This window comes from Onthophagus taurus, chromosome 6, assembly GCF_036711975.1.
Source record: "Onthophagus taurus isolate NC chromosome 6, IU_Otau_3.0, whole genome shotgun sequence".
NCBI classification, from domain to species: Eukaryota; Metazoa; Arthropoda; class Insecta; order Coleoptera; family Scarabaeidae; genus Onthophagus; species Onthophagus taurus.
This window is the reverse complement of record NC_091971.1, coordinates 18,428,308-18,454,449: the sequence shown is the minus strand read 5'-3', so window position 1 is coordinate 18,454,449 and position 26,142 is coordinate 18,428,308. Positions and strand designations below refer to the sequence as shown.

Here is a 26,142-nt window from a genome sequence, read left to right as displayed (position 1 = left end):
TTAGATTTGTTAATAATGGAAATGTTTTATATTTCTTAAAGTGTATTATATTTATGAATATTAATTTCTCATAAAAACTCTGTCGTATTTTTTTATATTATTACCCAACCTATAATCCAATTTTAATTTACTCATTAACATAAAAATTACATAAACTATTTGTCATGGATCTATAAATCAATGTCGAACATAATAAGATAAATTATGTACATCAGAACTAATTTAATCCTTAAGAAAATATTCCATTAGAAAAATTCTGCGATTGATAAAGACTAACAATAAATGTACACTAAAGATAATCCCTCCAGTCGCCGAAAATGTGTAGATCACAATAGATAATATCTATCGATTTAAACTACTCAATATAATTTTTAAAAAATGCGATTTAATTACGAAAATGACAGAAATTGTCGAATGATATTTTCAAAATAGTAATAAATGTAATAATATTTTAAACAATAAGTATGCGGATTTTTACAAAAATGTGCGATAGACGATCTAGATAAAAGAATGACTTTAGCAGAGTAACTAGAAAAAATAAGGTCAACGAAACTTATCTAAGAACATTGTGAGAATAAAGACAAATTTCGTAAAAGTGTTGAAATTTCAGTTCGTGAATGTTCAAAATAAAAGGACCTATAGAAAAAGATCAAAAAAAGAGCCACTCTAAGCTGAGGACTCTTTAAAGATAACGCTTCAAAGCTATACGACAATTTTATGAAAAGTTAGCCCTCTTCATTAAATATTGATCTAAAACGAGAGAGTCTACTTCAGCCAATTATGAGGCAGCAAAGCTGCATAAAGAATCCCTAAAGAGGATAATTGAAGATGGTGGTTATGTCCCACAGCAAGTATACAATGCAGATAACACCGGACTTTCTTGAAAAAAATGCCCTCAACTTTTATATCCAAAAATAAAAAAATCACTATTGGTTTTATTTCATCGCCAAACCATTATTGGTTTATAAATCATTAAATCCCAGAACACTAGAAATACAACTTCTCTTCTTCAGCCTTTAGACTTAGGTATTATATCTATATTCAAGGCATATTATACCAGAAGAACAATCAAGAAGTTGCTAGATAATTTGGACATGATACCGACCTGTCTTTACTACAATGCTGGAAAGATTACAACGTTGCTGATTGTACAGAAAATATTGAACAGTCGCGCTGTGAATTGAAGGTTGGTGGTGGAAAATCTAACCAAATGTTATCACATCAGAGAAAGATGATGAGAATTTGCAGAAAGACATCCAGGCTACAGTTTTAGTGACTATCATTCAACTGTTGGATGTTGTAGAACAGCTAGTTGAGTCACACGATTCTGAATTAAAAGAAGAAGAGATGGCAGATTTATCATCAGTTACTAAACTGATGATAAAGAATGCAGTGACAGTGATGAAAATAACGACAACACTTTTCCAGCTATGTTAACTCTCAAAACAGACAATAAATATTTAAAAATGGGAGAAAAATTAACAGATATGTTGATAGAAAAGGATTTTATAACATAACGAGGTTTAAAGGCACAACGTGACATCCGTAATGCGTTAGCATCATGCAAACTTTTGTAACAGAGATTCCAAAATGAAACAAAACAACACAACATCACAGATTTCTTATCTTAGAAATAAATTCTTGGGTTTATCTCTTGATCCCAAGTTAACATGGAATCCACATACTGATATCATAAGTAAAAAATTAACGTCAGCAATTTTTACAATTCGACGTCTTAAGAAAATTGCATCTCATAAAGTGGCCAAAATAGCTTATTTTGCAAATTTTCATGCTGTTGCAACATATGGCATAGTTGTTTGGGGTCATTCACCTGGCTTAGGAAGAATTTTTGATTTGCAGAAGAAGGCGGTGAGAGCTTTATGCAATTTTAAAACTACTGATAGCTGCAAAGATGTATTTAAAACAGAATGTATACTTACCGTACCAAGTGCATACATTTTGGCTACCTTGATGTATGTTTATGACAATAGAAGTTGCTAGATAATTTGGACATGATACCGACCTGACTTTATTACAATGCTGGAAAGATTACAACATTACCTACTGATTGGACAGAAAATATTGAACTGTCGCGCCGTGAGTTGAAGGTTGCTGGTGGAAAATCTAACCAAATGTTATCACATCAGAGAAAGATGATGAGAATTTGCAGAATGACATCCAGGCTACAGTAGCTTTAGGGTGGTCGTTACCGAGAGATGGTTTAGTGACTATCATTCAACTGTTGGATGTTGTAGAGCTGCTAGCTGAGTCACATGATTGTGAATTAAAAGAAGAAGAGATGGCAAATTTAGTAACTGATGATAAAGAATGCAATGACAGTGATGAAAATAACGACAACACTTTTCCAGCTATGTTAACTCTCAAAACAGACAATAAATATTTAGAAATGGGAGAAAAATTAACAAATATGTTGATAGAAAAGGATTTTATAACATAACGAGGTTTAAAGGTACAACGTGACATCCGTAATGCGTTAGCATCATGCAAACTTTTGTAACAGAGATTCCAAAATGAAACAAAACAACACAACATCACAGATTTCTTATCTTAGAAATAAATTCTTGGGTTTATCTCTTGATCCCAAGTTAACATGGAATCCACATACTGATATCATAAGTAAAAAATTAACGTCAGCAATTTTTACAATTCGACGTCTTAAGAAAATTGCATCTCATGAAGTGGCCAAAATAGCTTATTTTGCAAATTTTCATGCTGTTGCAACATATGGCATAGTTGTTTGAGGTCATTCACCTGGCTTAGGAAGAATTTTTGGTTTGCAGAAGAAGGCGGTGAGAGCTTTATGCAATTTTAAAACTACTGATAGCTGCAAAGATGTATTTAAAACAGAATGTATACTTACCATACCAAGTGCATGCATTTTGGCTACCTTGATGTATGTTTATGACAATAGAAGTAAATTTAATGCGAATGCAAACTTTCACACACACGACACAAAAGGCAAAAATGAACTGAGATTACCGTTACATAGGATAGAAGCAGCTAAAAGATATGCTGATTTCTGAGGAGTTAAATTTTTCAACAAGTTGCCAGAAGAAATGAAAAATATGGAACGAGGACACTTCAAAAAATGTGTGAAGTCTAATCTGGTGAAGAAAGCCTACTATGTATGGTCTGATTATATGCAGGATCAGTTTGTGGAGTAACAAAGTTAATTTGTTTTGTTACTATACTTATATTACCTATATACATATTTATTTTTGTATTTGCTATTGAGTTTTCACTGTAATACTGTATTACTTACGTGAATAATAGTTATTTATATTACAAGTGGGCTAGAAACATAATTACAGTACGAGTGTGGAGAATTGCACGACGAGGTCGTAGACCGAGTCGTGTAATTACACGAGTACTGTAATTATGCTCTAGTCCACGTGTGATATAATAATAATAATAATTTATTTAATCACCTGGCTACAAATAGTAGATGTGACAAGTTCAAACCACATACAATATATAATACACAACATACACAATATTCAACAAAGAAAGAGAGAAATTAAATTATAAAGTATGACCTATGCTAGTTGACTAGGACTAACACTAAAATTAAATGACAAGTATTCCTGGCGGTCGTAAAACGCCCTTTCTACAAGCATCATTTTTACTTTATGTTTAAATGAGCTAAGCGTATCAGCTTTTTTAATTGCAGATGGCAAATTATTATAGAGCTTTGGGAAATCATACCGTGGACTCTTTTCAAAGAAAGCCGTCTTATGATGACCCAAGCACACCAAACTATCAGATCTAGTTTCGTAATTATGTTTCATGACAGGGTATCTATCGACATGCTCCCGCACATGAACAACTGATTTATATATATTATATATATACTTTGAAGAGTAAGAAGCGAATTGGCCTTGAATGTATCTCTACACGAATCTCTGCAGTTTAGGTCGAAGATTAATCTTATAATGCGCTTCTGTGCTACAAAGGCACGCCGCCGCTCCGTCGATCTTCCCCACAATAATATATTGTATGAGAGATGCGAATAACAGAAAGCATAATACGCATCTAATAATCCCGATAGCGGGAGGCATCCCTTCAACTTCAGAATTGCATAAAAGGACGAGTTCAAGTTTGAAACCAGATGATCAACATGTTTGTCAAAACTTAGCTGCTCGTCTAGATAAACACCCAAAAACTTGCAGCTATTTGATAGAATGATATCATCGGCTTGCGGAAGCCTTCTCCTCTTATGAAAATTTACAAACACGGTCTTTTTTAGATTAAGAACAATACGATTTTGTTTGCACCAAGCATCAAATGATTCAACGGTATGCTTGACTTTAGAAAAAAGCATATCAGCATCATTCGACGCCAGGGCAATTGACGTGTCATCGGCATACATGACTATGTGGACATCGGAAAGATACTCAGGAAGGTCATTTATATACAATAGAAAAATTAATGGGCCCAAGATTGAGCCCTGGGGAACTCCCAGTAAAACATTTGATTCCGATGACTCCTGACCAGAGAGGACCACTTTTATTTTTCGTTCCTCCAGAAATGATTGAAGCCAATTTAAAATCGTGCCTCGCAAACCCAAAGCATACAATTTCTGCATGATGTACACTAGTGGCAGCGAATCAAACGCACGCGAGATGTCGAAGAACAGACCCACAGCAAAATTACCGTTATCCAGGTTATCGTAGATGAACTCAATAAAATTCAGTGACGCAGTCTCTGTAGACAGGCCCCGCCTAAAACCATGCTGAGCATTACTAACAACATTGAACCTGTCCAGAAAACTCAAACTTCGCTCCGAGACGATGCTTTCAAATATCTTTGAAAAAACGCTAGTTATCGCTATTGGTCTGAAATTGTTGACATTTGTAGGGTCACCAGCCTTGAAAACTGGAATGACCCGAGAAATTTTCAGCGCCCCGGGAAAAATTCCAGAACAAACAGAAAAATTAAATACATGCTTAAGGGGCTCGACCAGACAAGACGCTACATTCTTAATTACACTCACACCGATGCCATCGCAACCCGTCGAACGTACGTTTTTTAAGCGCTTGATGGCCGCTAGAATTTCTGCGGAGGATATAGTATACAAAAATATGCTATTGGGTACAGAGCTACCAACGGTGCAAGATACATCCCTCATCGGGCCATAAATCAACTCCACCTTCTCCTCAACAGATGTTGTGAAAAACTTTGAAAATGTTGAGCAGATCTGCGCAGTGTCGCTAATCATATGACCATCATCCGAACGCAACAGAAAACTAGTTTGCTTCCTTCCTTTACCCAATTGGTTATTTACACAATGCCACACTCCTGACTCTATTATTTGTTTCATAGTATGTTTCTTTTTAGTTTCATTAATTAGTTTTCTATATGAACCCTTCTTAACATTATATAAGTTACGCAACTCCTGATAACCGTTGCTCATAATCCAAAACATGTCTTTAAGTTCCCTGCCAGCACTTATTATATCATTTGTAATCTAGGGAGCTCTATTACAACCACCAGGACGACCAGAAACTATAGGGTAACATATATCAAAGTAAAACATAAATACATTCAAAAAACGGTCATAAGAGTCGGATTGAATATTTGAACAGATATCCGACCAATCATAATCACGTAATTGCGAATATAACTTAGCAAGATTCGAATTTGACAACACACGACGCCTTACTACCACAGGCGCCTCTATCTCCACATCAATTACCGGCTCAAAAAGAACCGTATACAGTATTTTATCTACGACTGCTAAAAATTACTAAAAATCAATTTCTTTAAAAAAGTCTGTTTGACATTTATAAAAATATTTTGAAATGATTGTTGACAGTTTTGAATTGTCAGTTTCAACAACATGTTTACTCATCTGGAATACGTGTTTTGAAATGTAAAAACATAACAATTAATGTTTATAATAAACAGTATTGTTTCTCTGTAAGTAGATAGCACTTTTTCTTTTGTATTGTTGTTCGTTTCAATAAATTAAGTCTGTTCTGATTAGGTTAAAAATGCGTTACGTAATGAAACCAGTGCGATAATGAACTTCATTACGTAACTCAAATCACCTCAAATGAGTGCGGTAATGATGACTTATCCAAGCAGTCGTGGATAATAGTATATTATTCAACAAGCGTATAATGGTGGCTGTTACCCACGAAGAAGAAGTTGCAATCTGAGTGGGAAACATCCATTATACGCAAGTTGAATACTATACTTTATCTACAACTATTTAATTTTGAAAAAAAAATCAAAAAAAAGGAAAAAATATAAACTTGATAGACATTTCAGGCATAACCTCAATATAAGAAAGCTGTCATTTCTGTTATTATTTTATTTTTTGATTAGTAGGCCGTGTCAGAACTGTGGAATAATGGCTTCATTATTCAACACTTTGTCAGTCATGGGTAATGCGTGTCATTACCCGTCACAAATCAATTGTATAACGAATAGATAATTCAATAGTTGTAGATAAACATTATTATTATTACGTTCCAAATTTACGAATTCTCTATATTTTCAGACAATGCAGCTGAGGACTAAATATAACAACTTATTTTTTTAACTATATGAACAATAGTGTATTCACTTTGTATCATTAATAAAATATATAATAATATATTTCGAATAAATGAAAAACCCAACCCAACCCCCTAATATCTGTGCCAAAACCGCGACATCTACTCAACCGCACGATTAAAAAAATTGCGGTAAAGTTTATTGTAATTACTGAATTTTTTTGAAAACGCGTTTCCAGGAATAGATTCAAGGAGAAGTTGCATGAACTAATTTCATGCAATTTCATAGAGATCATAGTCATTATACTCAAATCATTAGAGATTAAAATTTTATTATCTCGATCCACGTTGATATCGTTTATTTTATTATCTTTTCTTAAGTACCTACTAATTGCGGTAGAGTTTATTGTAATTACTGAATTTTTTTACGTAACATGTAAATTTAAAAATTTTCTGCATAGCGGTTTTCTTTTTAGCGCGAGGTAAATGAAAAAAGTATCCGATTTTTGAGGGTATCGGCAACTTTGTCCAGTTTGCGATTTTTTTTCTCAAAAACTATCCGACAGGTTGTAGAATGATGTGTTCTTAATCACGGTTTAGTAGAATGGGATAAGCAGCGTTGCAGACAGGGCGCCGCGCCTTAATTTACCTATATAAAGAAATAAAGGCGCGACGTCCTGTCTGAAACACACACCAGTACCATCTTTTCCGATTGGTTGGAATCTTTACTTTCTCTAACTTGCAACTTCTTCATCTCTTTTAACTACTTCATTTTCAATGTTATTATCTTGCTCAAATCATATGGGGCATACAATTAAAATAATAATTTCTTCATCAGAAAGTTGAAAGATATGTTTTGGACAAAACACTTAAACTTCCTAGTTTTCTTTTTCATTCTTGATTTTCAGTTTACATTCTTACATTACTGTGGTCAACCGTTTGGGTCTAAATTTGCTATCCTTAAAATCGTTTATCAAATTTTCGGGTTTTATTCCTGTAGCCATCGTGGTCTTTAAAAGAAAAACAATATTTATTTAGTTAACATTTTTTATTCAATGTGTGATGTAGTTACCTGCATTTGGATAAAATGCAGCTAAAGTCTTGAATATAAAACTGAGTTCGTAGAATATATTAGTAGTTATCCATCTTGTGTTACTTCACCCAATCTTCGAATGAATCAAGAAGTTTGTAAGGATAAACTATCATAAGGCGTTTTTTGTCTGATAGCGAAAACGTAAAGATTAAGCTAATGTTTTCTATAGATGGGGCTTTTTTTTTCATTCGAAAACATGATTCCCCTTTCTTTTGGCGTAAAACTTTTCTTGTTAGAGGGCAAATTTGGACACTCCGTTGTAGATTTGGGTTTGGTCTTTTATTACTTTTGCTAAATTTTGTTGGAATGACAAAAGATAATATTTTCAAGTCAAATTCTGACATTAATTTCACCGAAACCTGTAGCAGCCTAAATCGCAGGCTCTTTCAACAATGTCTTCTCAAACAGGCTCTTAGAGCCATCCATCATCAAGTCTCTTGCAATATCTTCCTTCTTCTTCTCCTGATCCTGAGCCTGATGGCGTGGGATAAATTTTTTTCTTATTCCTCCATCCACCTCTTCCACTCCCTCCGGTTCCTGGCTAATTTCTTTATATCTGCTAGAGTCTTCCCCTCCCCTCTTGTTAACTTCTGCTATTCTTTCCTCCCACTTCTTCCCCTCTTCTTCTTATCATGGTTTCATGTTCGTGTGTATTTGCACTCGCACTCTTTTCGTTTAAATCTGTTATTGATACAATAAGTTTATTTTAACCTTAAAGAGTATATCTTATTACATATACAGGGTCTCTCACGTAACTGGTTCGTTAGAACTTTTTCAGGTTCCACTATTCGTAGAGATTTGAAATTTTGGTAGCATGGGTTGTTCATTCGGAACTTTCGATTTAAGTTATTTTCAAGATGGCCGCCACTTCCGGTCTACCGGAAATAGACCATAACTTCGTTATTTTAAATGGAATGCTATACTTTTTATTACACCGTTTAATTGTACGTAAAAAAATAGGTTGACTTTGATAAAAGTTATTGGTACCTAACGTTTTTCGTTTTCGAGTTATTTTGGTTTTAAACTTTGTTTGATAAATCAACATTCAACATGCTCTTTAAAACTCCATATCTCAGCCAAAGTTCATTCAAAAAAGTTCTACTTTGGCACGATTACTCTTCAAATGTTGTCAAATAGATTGTCATTTGTTGTATCGGAGTATCTTATACAGGATGGTCAACAATTGAATTACTGTTTCTCCAAATTCAATGGCGAGAAAGTCGAAAATTTTAAATGGAACGCCCCATATTTTTTTAGCCTATCAGGAAGAGAATTTAATTCTCTACAATTTACTTATAAACATTCCCATACCTATTTATTGTAGTTTGCCTCATATTGCGAAATTTATTAAAACATGCACGAAATGCAGATTTTTTTATTAGAAAGCTATGCAATGTTGACAGTTTTTGGTCTATATTTGTATTATTGTTGCCATTAGTTACATTTGACGACGGGTGTAAGTCATTGAACATCATGGTAAAATTATTCCAACGGCAATATTTGAAATTTATTTTGTATTGATGGCGAATGTAATAAACTTTTGGACAGGACGTGTCGAACACTTAATGAGAGATGCCCAACAAACCTAACGCCCATCACGAGGAAAAATTTCAAAAAATTGATAAAGAATTTATTAGTTCTGGATATATCGAGACCAAAAGACATCGCATATTTCCGGTCACTAGTGATGAAGACAACGAAATAAATATTTTATCGTATTTTATTGCATTTCCAAATTCAATTTTATAACAAATTTATATTTTTATTCAAATCTAATTTTTGTCATTAACTTTTTGTTTTAATAGTTTCATTTATTTGATCTTCTGTTTGTTATTTTTGGTAAGTAAAAGCTAGTAAACTAAAAGATTATCGTAGTTAATAGTACAACTAATAATAGAAATAAATTAAACAAAAATGTCATGGCCTTCTAATAAAAATACAAACGGTTTCTTGCATTTTCTGCATGTTTTGATAAATTTACGAATATGAGAGAAACTACAATAAATAAGTATAGGAATGTTTATAGATAAATTGTAGAGAATTAAATTCCCTTTCGTGTAGGCTAATAAAATATGGGGCGTTCTATTTAAAATTTTCGACTTTCTCCCCATTGAATATGGAGAAACGGTAATTCAATTTTTGACCACTCTGTGTAAGATACTCTGATGAGCATCTGAAGAGTAATCGTGCCAATTTAGAGCTTTTTTGAATTAACGTTGGCTGGGATATAGGGTTTTAAAGAGCATGGTGAAATTTGCCAAAAAAACCTTAAAATCAAGAATAACTCGAAAACAAAAAACGCTAGGTACCAATAACTTTTATGGAAGTCAACATATTTTTTTACGTATAATTAAAAGGTGCAATTAAAACTATAGCATTCCATTTAAAATAACGAAGTTATGGTCTACTTCTGGTAGACCGGAAGTGGCAGCCATCTTGAAAATATTTTAAATCGAAAGTTCCGACTGAACAACCCATACTACCAAAATTTCAAAACTGTACGAATACTGAAACCTAAAAAAGTTCTAACGAGCCAGTTTCGTGAGACACCTGTATAATAATTAAGTTCTATATGATTACAATATTAATGTTAGAACATAAGCACGTGCTAACGATTCCATTCTATCGTCTAAAAATGTTCAACATAACTTATTAGGGAAATTATCTTTGCAAATTACGTATAATTTCTTTTAAGACATGGATTATTACTTTTTCTTTTCTTTCCTTGGAAAACTCGATTGTTCGCTATGAAGTCTTTCGACTATCGGAATTTTTAGGTATAAGTACTACCGTCCCAAAACTGAATTAATGATTATAAAACTTGCAGACGTTATTGTAAAATCCAACTTTAAAAGTAAGACTTACAATCAATACTGCAATAGCAGTTTGTTTCAGTTTTGAATAGAGAAGCCTCCGGATTATTGATGGATTAGTTTTTGGAGATGAATGGTCGAGCACGGATGGCATCTGAATAGTATCCTCGCCTTTGTTAACTCGTTAGGCTGGTTGACTTAACCGGAGGTTGTGTGGAATGGCTGCATAAAGTGTCCATTGGGGCCTACGAGCTGTATGTTCTGGTGCACTCGGCTTTCCCTATATACATGTACCCAAAATAACGTAATCTTGTATTATTATTTTTTAAATCGTTATTGAATTGAAAGAGACTACGATATTAGATCGCCAGAAGGAACTTTCCCGCTTTAATATTATAGCCTAAATCATGAAGATTTTGTCCAAGAAATATTTAGAATATTAAAATTGTAGCTAATCAAAAGTGAGGTGTTAAGAAATAATGGTCAAAAAGAGTTTAATTTAAAAAAAAAATCCGGAAATTGATAAATCGATAGATATTTTACACGAATTGATTAACAAAGCAATTTTAAGTTATAATTGACATGTTATTTTGCAGATAAAATAAGATTAACAATAGATTAGATAAGTTGTTTTAAACAAGGTTAAAGCAGAATTTTGACAAAGACATCTTCTTTACTATAATGGCTAAATACGCATTCCTTTATGTTCATGAAAAAGAATTTTCCGGATTTAAAAATGTGAAATATCATTCCTTTTACCGGATTTCCTTCACTTCCTCTTTGTTTCAGACAGTTTTTATTTAAGAACGAAACGTCTTTTTTACTATTCTAGAACTTTTCATGTCGTATAAAAGATAAGAAAATTGTTTTAATTAAAAAAATACCAAGTTTATCAACAGGGTCATTATCACATTGATCTGTTCATTAGGGTAAGGTAAATTATTTAAGCAAACACATTGGGTATCTCTAAACCACCCCCTTACCAAACTAGCTAATTCACGAACATTACCGTGAAACGCTTATCGATTAACAATTTCTCTCTATACAACTAACCCGAGGGGTTGTTTTCTCCATAATAACGAACGACGACGACGTGTCACCTTCGAAAACGAACCGATTTGAATAGAGTTAATGGAATTATATTATCGAATGGAAATGGTCCGTGTACTTTGAAAATCCGGTTATACATCCTAATTTAACAAGCGCGCTAAAGCAAACGTTTAATCAAAGATAATAAAATTAAGGAAAGATGATTTTGAAAAGATTTTTTAAAAGTGTTTTAGTCTAAAAATGAATATGATCGGGTAAGAACGAGTTATAACATTCTATGTTATCTATAAGAAACACATGGATTTTCGAGTAGCGGGCGTTGTTTGTTATCTTTGAAACGTGACAGCCTAGAAAAAGGAAAATACGAAATTTGATAAGGAATAGGAATATTTTATTTGTTCCATCGCGATTTCCATTCAAGTTTTATCTACCTATCTATTTCAATCAAATGCACTATGTGATAGATTGATAGTGTGATGTGATGATTATCAAAAAATCGGATGATTTTTTTTAAATAAATAAAAATAAAAAAATTACCAATGCGAATTAGATGATATTTTATATATACAATATTTTCATTATAAGGAGAGAACCTCTTAACCGATTTTGATGAACAATATTTGATTCGAAAGCTTAATTCTTGGTCAATACCAAAGTGGAAATGCCCGATTCGTAATGTCTTTCGAATTCCGTTAAAACGCCAAAATATTGTCAAACTATACGAAAATAACATAAAAATTGCATTTTTAGGTGGTTATAACGATGTACCAGATTATCAAGATCAATACGCTATTCGTGTTTGACTCGTTTATGCTGATGAGATATGTCAACTTAATTGGATCCAAGATACAAAATGAACTTTTTTAATGCTGATTTAACTCACGAAGCAATTCTAAAAAGAGGATTCTTTAATTAAAAATTGGTGATAATTTTGAAAGTTATCGATGAAATTGCAACATTTAAAAGCGATTTTTCAACACGGCTTGTTGCATTAAAAAGAGGATACTTTAATTAATAATTGGTGATATTTCCACAAGGATCCTTCAAGAAATTAATTTTATAGCGAATTTTGCAAGTTATCGATGAAAATTGCAACATCGAAAATTTTATCAAAACTTCAAATATTGTTTTCCCAGAAACTAAAAGTTATTTTTCAAAATATGGTGGTTCATTGGAAAGAGGACACTCTTATTAACACTTTGGGACATTTTCATACTCATATTCGAAGAAATCGATTTTATACGAATTTTTAAAACTTAATCAATAATTAATGAAATTGCAATATTCGAAAAAATTGTCGATTATTTCAAAAATTTATTTCTTAAGAACTAAAAGTGATTTTTTAAAAACTGCTTTTGCATTAAAAAGAAGACTCTTTAATTAATAATTAGTGATATTTTCACAATTTCCACGCGAATCTCAAAACCGTTAAAATTTAAACCAAACCAAGAACACCTTGGCTTACTGACAATGTCTAACTTTTGCAGAGGCTTAGGGATAGAGCTAAATTAAACTATAGAAGATCTAAAACGGACCGCACTGGAAGTACTATAAAGAGGGCCTTTGTGAATGATGTTCCTTAGCCTACTTATGATCCCTCAGACATGATAGATTTCTATCAGAATTCTACTAATAACCTGAATCTTTTCTTTCGATTAACTGGTGTGGATGAGGATACGATCATGCGATTATTAAAGGAAATTAAGAGTAAGTCTTCTGGCGTGGACGGTATGAGTATAAATATGTAGAAGTTGGTTGTTCCTCAGCTTCTGCGCCACATTACACATATTGTAAATGAGTGCATTCGAGCAAGCTACTTTCCTAATGCTTGGAAATCGGCGCTGGTGCTCCCTCCGTGTTGGAGAAAATCGTTAATTTTCAGCTAAGGCAGTACCTTATTGTAAATAACATTCTTCCTGATTGTCAATTTGGGTTTGTGTCAAGCCGCAGCTGCTCTACTGCTTTGTTGAAGATAACTGATGATATAATCTGTGCTAAAGATATCCGTAAATGTACTGCACTTGTACTTCTTGATTTTAGTAAAGCTTTTGATACGGTCCATCACGATATTTTATTATCTATTTTACACCATATTGGCTGTGATGTTTCGTTTGTGAAATTTATATACCTGTTACCTCGTCAGCGAGGAATTTGGGACTTCTTATTGATAACAGTTTTAGGTATCGCGCTTATATTTCGAAAAAAATTTGAGCTGCTTTTTATAATCTGAAGTTGCTTTACCCTTATGCCTTCATTTTCAGTGTGAAGCTTAAAACTGTGCTGTGTGAAAGAATGGTGTTGTCTTTGTTCAATTACTGCTCGCCTGTCTATGGTCCTTGTTTGGATTCGGTGTGTGTGCGCAGGGTTCAGGGGTTTCAGAACGCTTGTATGAGGTATATATTTGGCATTCGAAAATTTGATAGAATTTCACACAAATTACTGGTTTTGGACTGGCTTAACATAAAAAATCGCTGTATCGCACAGGAGAACCGTGTTATCTTTTCAAGAAAGTGAGGTTTAGGGGTGATATTCAGTCTATTAAGATTAGAAATAGAAAGTTGATAGCTCCTCCAGCCCATAGGACAGCTTTATTTGAGAGATCTTTTAGCTAATAACATTTACTTTAAATATAATAAGCTGCGGGTAGAAATTAAAGCTAAGGATGAAGTGGCGTTCAAGCGTGCTGTCTTCCTCTTGCTCTTCAATGAGCAATAATTAAGCTACTTTATGGCGTGGACTTATCTTGCAATGAGTCCTTTTTTTGAATTGAATTGTTATGATATTATGAAATGATACGGAATCTTTCCTTTTCTTGTGGAATTAATTAGGCTTAAGTAGGTTTTTAGTAATAGTTTTAGGCCATTATTTCTACTGTTACATTTAGTTCTGTTCATTTTCATCTTGATTCGTTCTTAATTTCTTTTTCATCTTTTTAATTTGCAAGGTTCAGTGTAAGAACAGGGGGTATCATTGGCACTCATCTGAACTGCACCTTGAGGTTCTCCAATAATTAAGTATTCAGTTATTTGATAGGTTGTATTATAATAACATATGGATTATTTGTATTATTTTATTGGAGAATAAAGGCTATTATTACTATTATTATGTGCAGCATTCTGTAATGTTTGGAAGTTCTGTATCCCTGTTCACTGACGGATATTTGTTAGCCACGATAATTTTATCCTACCTATTCCTTTTTTCCTCCCTCGATTTTTCCCTGGAGAATGAGTAGTATATGTCCGAGATAACCTATCTTTCTTTTCTTGATGATTCTGGTTTTCTTAGATTGGCCCTTCGAAGAACGTCTTCGTTACTGAGGTAATTGATACAAGACACCTTTAATATTCGCCGCAGGATCCACATTTCGAAGGCTTCGATTTTGTTGATGATTAATATTTTCAGCGTCCATGCCTCAACCCCATATAGGAGGAAGCACCAGACGTAGCACTTTACCATCCTATATCTGAGGCTGAAATTCAGGTTCTTGTCCGTAAGAAATGTTCGAAATCTTAAAAAGGTTGTTCTAGTTTGTTCAATCCTGCATCTTATCTTATGATCCGGGTTCCATCCCTCATTGATTATGCATCCCAAGTATCTAAATTGTTTGACCTGTTCGATTATCTCTCCATCAACATGTATTCGAGTGTGTGAAGTAATGTTTCTACTAACCACTACTCACTAATATCACGATGGGTTGGTTCCATTTACTGTAATTCCAAAGAGACTATTCGAGATTGACTTGGAGAATGCTCTTTTTACGTACAGCTTGAGGAGATGATACACCCTTCTCCAATGGACATTCCTAAAATCCTCAATTGCTCCAGCGTTATTTACTCGGACTTCTGCTTTTTGGTGCCAGTACAGATTACTAATTAGTCTTAAATCCTTTGCATTCAATTCCAGATCTCTGAGGTATGTTATCAGAAGACTGTGTTTAACTTTGTCAAATGCCTTCTTATAGTCGATGAAGCACATAAAGACGTCCTTTCTTTGATCTTGACAATTTTGCACCAGTGTTTGAACACTAAACATGGCTTCTCTGGTTCCAAATCCGCTTTTAAATCCAAACTGACTTGCTCCACTTGATCCTCACATTTTTGATAAAGCCTTATATGTAGAATTAAAAGGAAAGTTTTAGAAAGTGGCTCATTAAACTAATGAGACGGTATTCTTTACATGAGATTACATTCTTTGATTTTGGTAGTGCTACAAACTTAGAGCAGAGCCAGTTCTCAGGGAAGTGACCAGAATTGGAAACGTCTTCGAATACATATCATCATGGCCCGGCGCCTTGCCACTCTTCCAATAGCGTGTATGACTTCACTTCTTAATGTACTTGGTCCTGGCAGAGTGGATCCCTCTGTTGGAGAGTTCTCTGGTCTGTCATACTTTCTCCATATTTGCAACAGTTCTTGGGTTTCTGTCACTATTTCATTGTGATCATTCTTAATGAAATTTGGTGATCTATTATTATACAGCCCAGCTATTTCTTTGACTTTTTTATGTAAATGAATAAAGTTGTCTCCAAGTCTGCTACAATTTTCAGCCTCCTGACACCTTTCATGCAGCCAATTCTATTTTGCTACTCTAATCTTTTTTCGTATTCTTCTTTGAATACCTTTGTACCCAATGTGATGTTCTCTTGTCTTTGTTTCTCTATTAGTTCCAGAAAAAAAACAGAATTCCATCTAATTTCCACCCTTTCTATTTTTTCTCGATATTTATGCATTTGAGAGCAAAAGTGCAAAGAGTAATATTGTTAAGAATAACGTTAGTTACAGCTTTTATATAATTTTTTTTTTAAACGTTCCGAGTTCCGTGTTTTACCAACAACAAGATGTAAAATGACGATTTCACATAATTTTCACTTTCTCGATATTTATACATCTGAGAACAAAAGTGTAAAAGAGCAATATTGTTAAGAATACAGTTTGGTACAACTTTTATACTAAAACTTTTTTTCTGAAACCGTCCAAATCCCGTGCTCAACCAACAACAAAATATAAAAGAGTAAAAGAGCAATTATTGTAAAGAATAAAGTTTGCTACAACTTTTATATTGAAGTATTTTTTCTAAAATCTTTCAGTATAAAAGTTAATAAACCCAAATTAGGTAATTTTTGTGTTATATTCGTGTATTTTGGCTATATTTTAGCGTATTAGCAAAATACGAGATTTCGATTCGGGCATATCTAGTGTCGCATTGACCAATGATTTAGCTCTGGAATAAGATATTGCTTTTCAAAATTAGTTGAGAGATTCTCTTGCTATAATAAAAATACTATACAGGTAACATCATATTTTAATATCATTATACCAAATAAAACTAAAAATTTACATTATTCGTCCGTCTAAAAATATTTCCTTGAAAAAATAAATATTTTGTTGTCAAACTATTTTCTGGAAGTTATCCGATATTTACTTGATAAAAATTGTTATTCCACCTTGTTTCAACAAACCGCCAATAAATTACCAGTAAGCTAAATACACGCAGGAAGCGTTTGGCATCGCAGGAATAAACGCAGGAGATCCACGCAGGACTCTGTAGGTCCAGCAACGGTTTCAGAAGGAGTTTTCAGTTATCCTGCGCACGTTAAACAGTTCGGTACCCGTTTACATTTACCTTATTAACACTTTCGCCGATTCAAAAAAAGAATTAGAAAATAAGAATCAACCCGAACGTGTCTATTTAGTACTTAAATTTAATTATAGTGAATTAGTTTTAAATGTGTACGTTTAAGATGGTTTGAAACTTTTAAATTAAGAAAAAAACTTTGTGTCAACAAGAAACACCATGGAAAACGAAGTAAAAGTGAGTTTATAAACTTTATTTTTTTTCTTTTTTTGAAAATTCGAACGATATTTCTTTTTAGGGGATATTTAGTGGTTATTTCTGAGGTTAGGGAATAGGATAATAAAATAAGAATGATGTCCTTCGTAAACAGACGCCAAGAAATGTCTTTGTTTTACAATGAAAAATATCTCGGTGTTCCCTTTCATGACCTAGAAGCGAAAATTCGTTTTATAGCGCCTCGTATGAAGTGAACGATAAAAACGCAAATTTCAGTTTTTCCCTATATGATACTGAAGTAACAAATGTCTTAACAGTTCTGATAAATTTTAGTTTTCTCGGCATCTTACCACTTATAATAAGGACATAGGAAAAATTTTCAAACTAAAAATTGACATAAAAAAATGTTTGTCGTTTAAAACGAAAATATTTTTATGATTCACTTTAAAATCTAACTAAATTTAGATGCGTCGAATACAAAAAAAATAACGAGAAAATCAGGACAGAAAACTTTTATCTTCTTGATATACGTCCTAAAAGTTAAAAGGGCGATAAAAAACACCACAGAGAAGTTAAATCGATGACATTAAATCGCAAATATTTACACACTAACTCCTAGGCAATCAAAATATCGTAATGTATTATAATATCAACATGGTAGTCATAATGATATCGCCAAGCTGGCTTTACGGAAAGACGACAATGTAAATATTATCCATTTTTTACGACGGTAACTTCCGACGTCGGTTCATTTGATCTCAAAATATCTTAAATATTGTTTTGGTATTTGTCTCTAACTTTCGAAAATTGAAACACTTTCTTGAATAATTTGCTGATTACAATCCAATTAACTGATATAATAGGAAATTCAATAACATAGAACCACTCAACCGTGATTGTATTATTATTCTGTATACATACATAATACATAGGTATACATATATCGATGCAGGAAATTGAGAACTTCGAGTTGGATTAAATTAATCAAACAGTTGAAGTTAAATCAAAGTTTATTTATTTCTAAATACGAAAAAAATACGTCTATATACAATGGGTATGACTCAAAATTAATGTGAATCTTTAGTTTTAATCTAATAATACAATTCATCAAATTTTATCAACCTGTCTAATTGCGTTTTTATATCACTATATAGGTCATGATTTTCACAATACATTAAAAATAGATTCTTTTAGAAGATTTTCTAATCAACTATCAAACGTGATGAATTGTATTGTTTCCCTTATTTTGATTTACAAAATTTTGAAGATCCCAACCGAACCGCATCGAATCACAGCTTTCAAGAAGTTCTAAATAAATTTGCATTAAATTGCTTTTTATTTCATGGTAATATCTTAATTAGTTTTTGAGATACGAAAAGAATAATTAGTATTACCCTAACATTTATGGTTATGCAGAGTTGCATTCTAAAAATCGTAACACCAAAATTTGAAGATTTCAAGAAATGATCTCCAAAATATTAAATTCTCAATAAATTAGCTTTAAATTGCTGCTTATTTCATAACGATATCTCAATTTGTTTTTGAGATACATAAAAATTACTAATCCTAACATTTATGTTTAAGATTATGCAAGGTTGAGTTCAAAAAATCATAACTCAAAAATTTTAAGATTCCAAGAAATGGGCTTCAATATACTAAATTCTAAATAAATTTGTTTTAAATTACTATATATTTCATAGAGATATCTCAATAAGTTTTTGAGATACGAAAAGATTAATTAGTATTACCCTAACATTTATGGTTATGCAGAGTTGCATTCTAAAAATCGTAACACCAAAATTTGAAGAATCCAAGAAATGATCTCCAAAATATTAAATTCTAAATAAATTAACTTTAAATTGCTGCTTATTTGATAACGATATCTCAATTTGTTTTTGAGATACATAAAAATTACTTATCCTAACATTTACGTTTAAGACTATGTAAGATTGAGTTCAAAAAATCATAACTCAAAAATTGTAAGATTCCAAGAAATGGGCTTCAATATACTAAATTATAAATAAATTTGTTTTAAATTGCTAGATATTTCATGGAGATATCTCAATAAGTTTTTGAGATACGAAAAGATTAATTAGTATTACCCTAACATTTATGGTTATGCAGAGTTGCATTCTAAAAATCGTAACACCAAAATTTGAAGATTTCAAGAAATGATCTCCAAAATATTAAATTCTAAATAAATTAACTTTAAATTGCAGCTTATTTCATAACGATATCTCAATTTGTTTTTGAGATACATAAAAATTACTTATCCTAACATTTGTGTTTAAGATTATGCAAGGTTGAGTTCAAAAAATCATAATTCATAAATTTTAAGATTCCAAGAAATGGGCTTCAATATACTAAATTCTAAATAAATTTGTTTTAAATTGCTATATATTTTATGGAGATATCTCAATAAGTTTTTGAGATACGAAAAGATTAATTAGTATTACCCTAACATTTATGGTTATGCAGAGTTGCATTCTAAAAATCGTAACACCAAAATTTGAAGAATCCAAGAAATGATCTCCAAAATATTAAATTCTAAATAAATTAGCTTTAAATTGCTGCCTATTTCATAACGATTTCTCAATTTGTTTTTGAGATACATAAAAATTACTTATCCTAACATTTATGTTTAAGATTATGCAAGGTTGAGTTCAAAAAATCATAATTCAAAAATTTTAAGATTCCAAGAAATGGGCTTCAATATACTAAATTCTAAATAAATTTGCTTTAAATTGCTATATATTTCATGGAGATATCTTAATAAGTTTTTGAGATATGAAAATATTAATTAGTATTACCCTAACATTTATGGTTATGCAGAGTTGCATTCTAAAAATCGTAACACCAAAATTTGAAGAATCCAAGAAATGATCTCCAAAATATTAAATTCTAAATAAATTAGCTTTAAATTGCTGCTTATTTCATAACGATATCTCAATTTGTTTTTGAGATACATAAAAATTAATTATCCTAACAGTTATGTTTAAGACTATGCAAGGTTGAGTTCAAAAAATCATAACTCAAAAATTTTAAGATTCCAAGAAATGGGCTTCAATATACTAAGTTCTAAATAAATTTGTTTTAAATTACTATATATTTCATTGAGATATCTCAATAAGTTTTTGAGATACGAAAAGATTAATTAGTATTACCCTAACATTTATGGTTATGCAGAGTTGCATTCTAAAAATCGTAACACCAAAATTTGAAGAATCCAAGAAATGATCTCCAAAATATTAAATTCTAAATAAATTAGCTTTAAATTGCTGCTTATTTCATAACGATTTCTCAATTTGTTTTTGAGATACATAAAAATTACTTATCCTAACATTTATGTTTAAGATTATGCAAGGTTGAGTTCAAAAAATCATAATTCAAAAATTTTAAGATTCCAAGAAATGGGCTTCAATATACTAAATTCTACATAAAATTTGCTTTAAATTGCTTTTTATTTCATGGAGATATCTCAATAAGTTTTTGAGATACGAAAAGATTAATTTAGTATTACCCTAACATTTATGGTTATGCAGAGTTGCATTCTAAAAATCGTAACACAAAATTTGAAGATTCCAAAAAATGATCTCCAAAATATTAAATTCTAAATAAATTCGTTTTAAATTGCTGCTTATTTCATAACGATATCTCAATTTGTTTTTGAGATACATAAAAATTAATTATTCTAACATTTATGTTTAAGATTATGCAAGGTTGAGTTCAAAAAATCATAATTCATAAATTTTAAGATTCCAAGAAATGGGCTTCAATATATTAAATTCCAAATAAATTTGCTTTAAATTGCTTTTTATTTCATGGTGATATCATAATTAGTTTTTGAGATACGAAAACTATATTTGCTTCTTCTTCGCGAGCGCCCTAGTGATTTGTTCTACCTATTCTGTTCTGTCTGTACTCCTTGTGATGCGCACGATCAACTATCTTTCTAACTTTTTGGAGGTCATCCTGACAGTTTTTGCGATACTGGCCTGCAATCTCTGAAAATCCCCATGAAACGTGCTCTTTCCAGAGTCTCCTGTGTGCGGGTATTTCCTTGCTTCTTTTCTGATCTCATAGTGTGCTTCTTGTGATTACTTTCAAAATCATCATCTCAATAGTACGTTACATCTCTTTGGTTTTGGCTGGGTCTTCCCGCTCTTCTAGTTTGACTTTGGTACATATACATATTAGGACGATTGTGCTTACGCCTAATGGAGTCCGTTACTTGTGCTCCGTGTACCTTGTAGGGGATCTTCTACACAACATTTTGCAAGCTACTGTGCCCTAAAGGCTTCAAAGCCGTTTCTTTTTTTTTGTTTCATTTGTGGTATTTACTCGTTCATTCTACGTATTTGTCTATTTCGCTGTTCGATTAATTTGATTTTTGAAATATTTACCTCAAAGCCCGCTATCTTTGTCTGTTCACTCAGCTTCTTTAAGCCCGCTTGCATTACATAGACTCTCTCAACCTTTCTTTCTTGGACTAGTAGTTTTGTCACTGATGTATATCAAGGTTTTTGTTCCTATAAAGACAATTAGGGTTGATGATCCCAGAAGCACTGGGATCATTATCTTCATTATTTACTGCATCTTGAAGGCGTAAACTATAGAGGTTTAATATTTAATCCCATTGCAGAAAAAGATTTTTAATGATGGAGGCATTCGTGGAAGATTCGTAAACAACTAACCAGTGGAATTGGCAATCAAGAGGTGACACGACAGCTGACTATGACAGCTTTATTAATCCTATACAAGCCTTTTAAATTGAAAATCAAAATCGGGATCATTCACCTTCAAATTTGCAATGCTTTTTCTGATTCTTGCTTTCTTCGTTTTTTTCTGGTATTCGAGAAATAGAACTGGTTGTTGGAATTGATGGAGTTGTTGATAGTACCGGGGTACTCATAAGCAGTTAAATATATTTTTCTTACCACTTTTTACAGAAAAGATCAATTACAAACCCATATGCCACCGATATCTCACTCTTGAATTACCATAAAAAAAGGACTGTTCAATTAAGAAGAGATTTATTTGAAGAAGTGAAAAAATTGTAAGATTTCGGGTCAGCTTGGAAGGAGAGTAAAAACGTGTCAAACTTTTTGGGATGTTACAAGACACAATTTTATCGTTCGGCTATACATATAGTATATAATATACGATAGTATGTTTTAATTTGAAAACTAAATGTAAATTAAGTAATTAATATTATCGAACTCAATTCAAGCTATTCGGATATATCCATCAATAGTTATCACTATTCTCTTAAAATTGGGTAATAAAGAAATTCTGTTAAGTTTTTGTTACAAGTAATAATTTTCCTTTCCACAATTTGCGTTGATGAGAATAAGGAACAAGGGGTTACAATGGTAACATCAAGTACTCATCATTATGCCGCCAGATATTTCATTTTCTTTACAACAAAATTGGTCATTTATTTTAAAGTAGTGGTGGGCGAGTCTTTTCTTTCAATCTCGCCTTTTCAATTATTTTGTTACCTTTCCGGGTTAGATTTTGTACGTTATTGTTTTCCATCCTTTACAACTGTTTATTTCGTCTACGTTTCATGAAGTTTCTTGAAATAAGTTTTCAATATTATTATTGTGCTTCAACACATTTAAAATTCGTTTTTTAAGGCAATAATTTGTGTTAAATAGCCGAAATAGCATTCTCAACATTTTAATTTTTATTTTAGTCGCTAAAAAGAACATACGGATAAATAAAGATAAATGAAGGTGGGTCAAAGATAAACTTTTTGTTCTAAACAGTGTACGAATAAATCTGCAAGTGTTACAATGAGGATCCTATTTTTTCTTTGGAGGTGGAGTTCCTGGGACGCCCCCATTGTTACTATAAGCCAACTGATATCTCCCTACACAAATCGTGGCGTTCGCGGCACAACGTATTACAAACTAAGCTTGAAATATATCGCGATCAAAATAGCACAATAAATAAATATTGTTTGTAAAATATAGTCGTTTCTTAAGGTTAAAGAATTCCTTTTACTATGTAATGGATTGGAACTGTTATCAGGGAGGGTATCGAAGTTATGGCATTTTATACGTATTTTCTCAGATTCGTCCTTCTTAATATATGGGTTGTATAACAAATGATCTTATTGTATCGGATACATTTTGACCTAAATAATGTATAGTTGGGGTTGAAGAGATTTCGTGTCAAAATTATCGGAACTAGTTGGCATGTTCTTAAAAAGAAAACAGCAATTTTCAAGGAAAAGTTCCGCGTAAAATAAAATAAAATTTGAACATAAATAAATGCTGTTTAAATGAATGACTAACTACATATATTATATTATATGGAATGAAATGAATAACTAAATAATATCTATCTCTTTAATAAAAACCATATAAAAACCTGATGAAATTGAAAGAGTTATCCATGTTGCAAGATTAATAATCAAATAAAAACCATGTAAAAACTTTTAACTTGCATTTATTTATATAAAGTCGTACTAGTTTCGGGTTATCCAATCATCAGCGACAAAGTCAATGAAGCTATGACTGTCTCGATGAATGAAGCGAGACTGTCTCGCCTCATCTCATCCCACCAACGTATCCTCTTAAAGTTTTCTAATTTTTAACATTCCACACTTTTTAACGTCACCATTTTTCATTTTTTATCTTCATTTTGTATATTCATCAGATAACAAAATGCTTTATTCTTATCCGATTTCCAGTCTACACCTATTATAGCTTCGACTATAGCTTATTATAGCTTATTGACTTTGTCGCTGATGATGCGGTAACCCGAAACTAGTACGACTTTATATAAATAAATGCAAGTTAGAAGTTTTTACATGGTTTTTATTTGATTATTAATCTTGCAACATGGATAACTCTTTCAATTTCATTGTTAACTCTTTCTATCTCTTTAATGTTCTCCACGTTTCGAAGAATCTCTCGAATGAGAACCCTCACCATCGGCTTGATATAACGCTGATGGTAAAAGTTCTTCGCCATGAAGAGGTATTTTTACCTCTGAATTATCATTAAGAAAGATCAAGTTGACGTTACATTCGCCGTAAGTTCATGTTTTTTTTGCCTTTTTTGATTGTGCACGGTTTTTTCGTCTTATAAGCACATTCAGCTGCGATTCCATCTTTGATGGGACTCTATCTGTCATAATGGTACAAATTTTCTGTCGTAGTTAGCCCCGGATGAATTATTGTCATGGCTTTGGAAAATGAGCAAATTATGGCAGAAGCGATGTGTCGGTTTATTCCATTAATTTGAAACATTGGTTGCACTTTATAGCTGCAATGTGGAGAAAAATAAGACCAGTACCCGTATTTTCTTCAAACAAATCTAGAGGAAGCGATCAGATTAAGTTATGAACAATTGATAAAGTGAACAACATATTGGACAGACACAAAATTAGGTTTCACCATCTAATCTGAGCTTTTTTGTATCGCTGGTGGAACCTTCTGGTGAGGGTCGCATGAAATGTTCTTTCAACTAGACTCTTAAAAGAATTAAAAATAGCATTTCCTCCGGTTAAGACGGAAAAGGCCTTATAAAAACCAAAAACCGGTTGTAATTCCAGTCTTGTTCATGTTGTAGATGATGTGTGAGTCAGTCCGAGTTGCAAAAAAATGACTAAATTGTTAACTTTAAACTTTTTGAAAGTAGTGGTTTGAGCTAGGCTAGTAAACTCAGGTGGTCTAAGATATAGCCATTACATTCTTGTTACGCTTTAAGCTTCTGATGCTTTTTTCAAATACTAACTAATAACTTAACATGAATTCTTGATGTAGTGTAAATTCCTGCAAGTAAAACGTAGGTAGACTACCTACACTATCATAAAAAAACAAAAACTAAATTCTTAAATTGCCCTTTCGCACTATTTAGATTTCCTATAATTTTATTTCTAGTTCCGCTTGAATTTATAGATTCAATCGTTTCTCCTCCTTTAGCTGCAGTAGTGATCGCAACAGCAGAATCCCTTATCTTTTTATATTATCTTACTTACATCAACACAGCAAGCTAACTGCTTGATCTCAATGCTTAATTTCATTAGACATTTGAAATCCCCTAATCTTTGCCAGTTCTGAACAAAAGCTCTTTTAAACAGGACTTGTAAAAAAAAGCTTCATAGGAGAATAAGCGCACGCCTGATATCGAATCGGATAAGACAAAACCTACTTTCTTCTAAATTCAGGGGGAGATCCGAAATTCGATACGAATTATATCTTCTCATGGAACACGATCGCATATGCAGACAAAAAAATGTCTTTACGTATTTCTCGTTTTCATGTCTAGGGTCTTTTGCGATGCGTCAACAAACTGTCCTGTCATGATTCAGGTCAGTTATGGCATAGCTACTGGATTCGAAAATAATAACCAGCCTATAGATTAACGAATTAATTATTATTAATTGTGACTAAATGCTTTGAAAAATACATCGATATCATCTTCGCTAAGGCTCAAGATTGGCTAAGTTGCGTATTATTTTCACAGAACTCCCTTCCATGTCAGTTCTACAAACTTGAGTACTTGGCTTTAATTCAATTTAGGATTATCGTTGCGATTTATTAGCCTTACATCTTGCTGGTGGCTACGTACAGCACAATGGTTCATCGCAATCAGTTTGAATATCACTTAGTCCATAATAGTCCATGTCTGTATTTATAATGGTCGTTCTTGGTAACAACTCTCACTACGTACAAATTCAATGGGAGAGTCAAAATCAGAACTTCTATTGTATGAGTTCGCATGGTAGGTACTTATATTTACAGAACTGCCATGAATGCCATGTCTATTAGAAGAATTTTGTTTGTGTGGAGATGTTGCAACTGGATATTGCATTACATGGTTTCATATTAGTGAATGGAATAATGATTGTTTTTACGGGT

General features: G+C 32.3%; 1 protein-coding gene across 1 annotated transcript in view; it reads left to right on the top strand.

The window, feature by feature from the left end:
- The first annotated feature begins 17,025 nt into the window (after positions 1-17,025).
- The window catches only part of LOC111416817 (calcitonin receptor-like), a 77,498-nt gene continuing 68,381 nt past the window's right edge, over positions 17,026-26,142 (top strand). Inside the window, exon 1 of the mRNA XM_023048920.2 lies at positions 17,026-17,288. Coding sequence (XP_022904688.1) covers positions 17,271-17,288 — 18 coding nt within the window. The 5' untranslated portion in view covers positions 17,026-17,270. The remainder of the gene's footprint in view (positions 17,289-26,142) is intronic.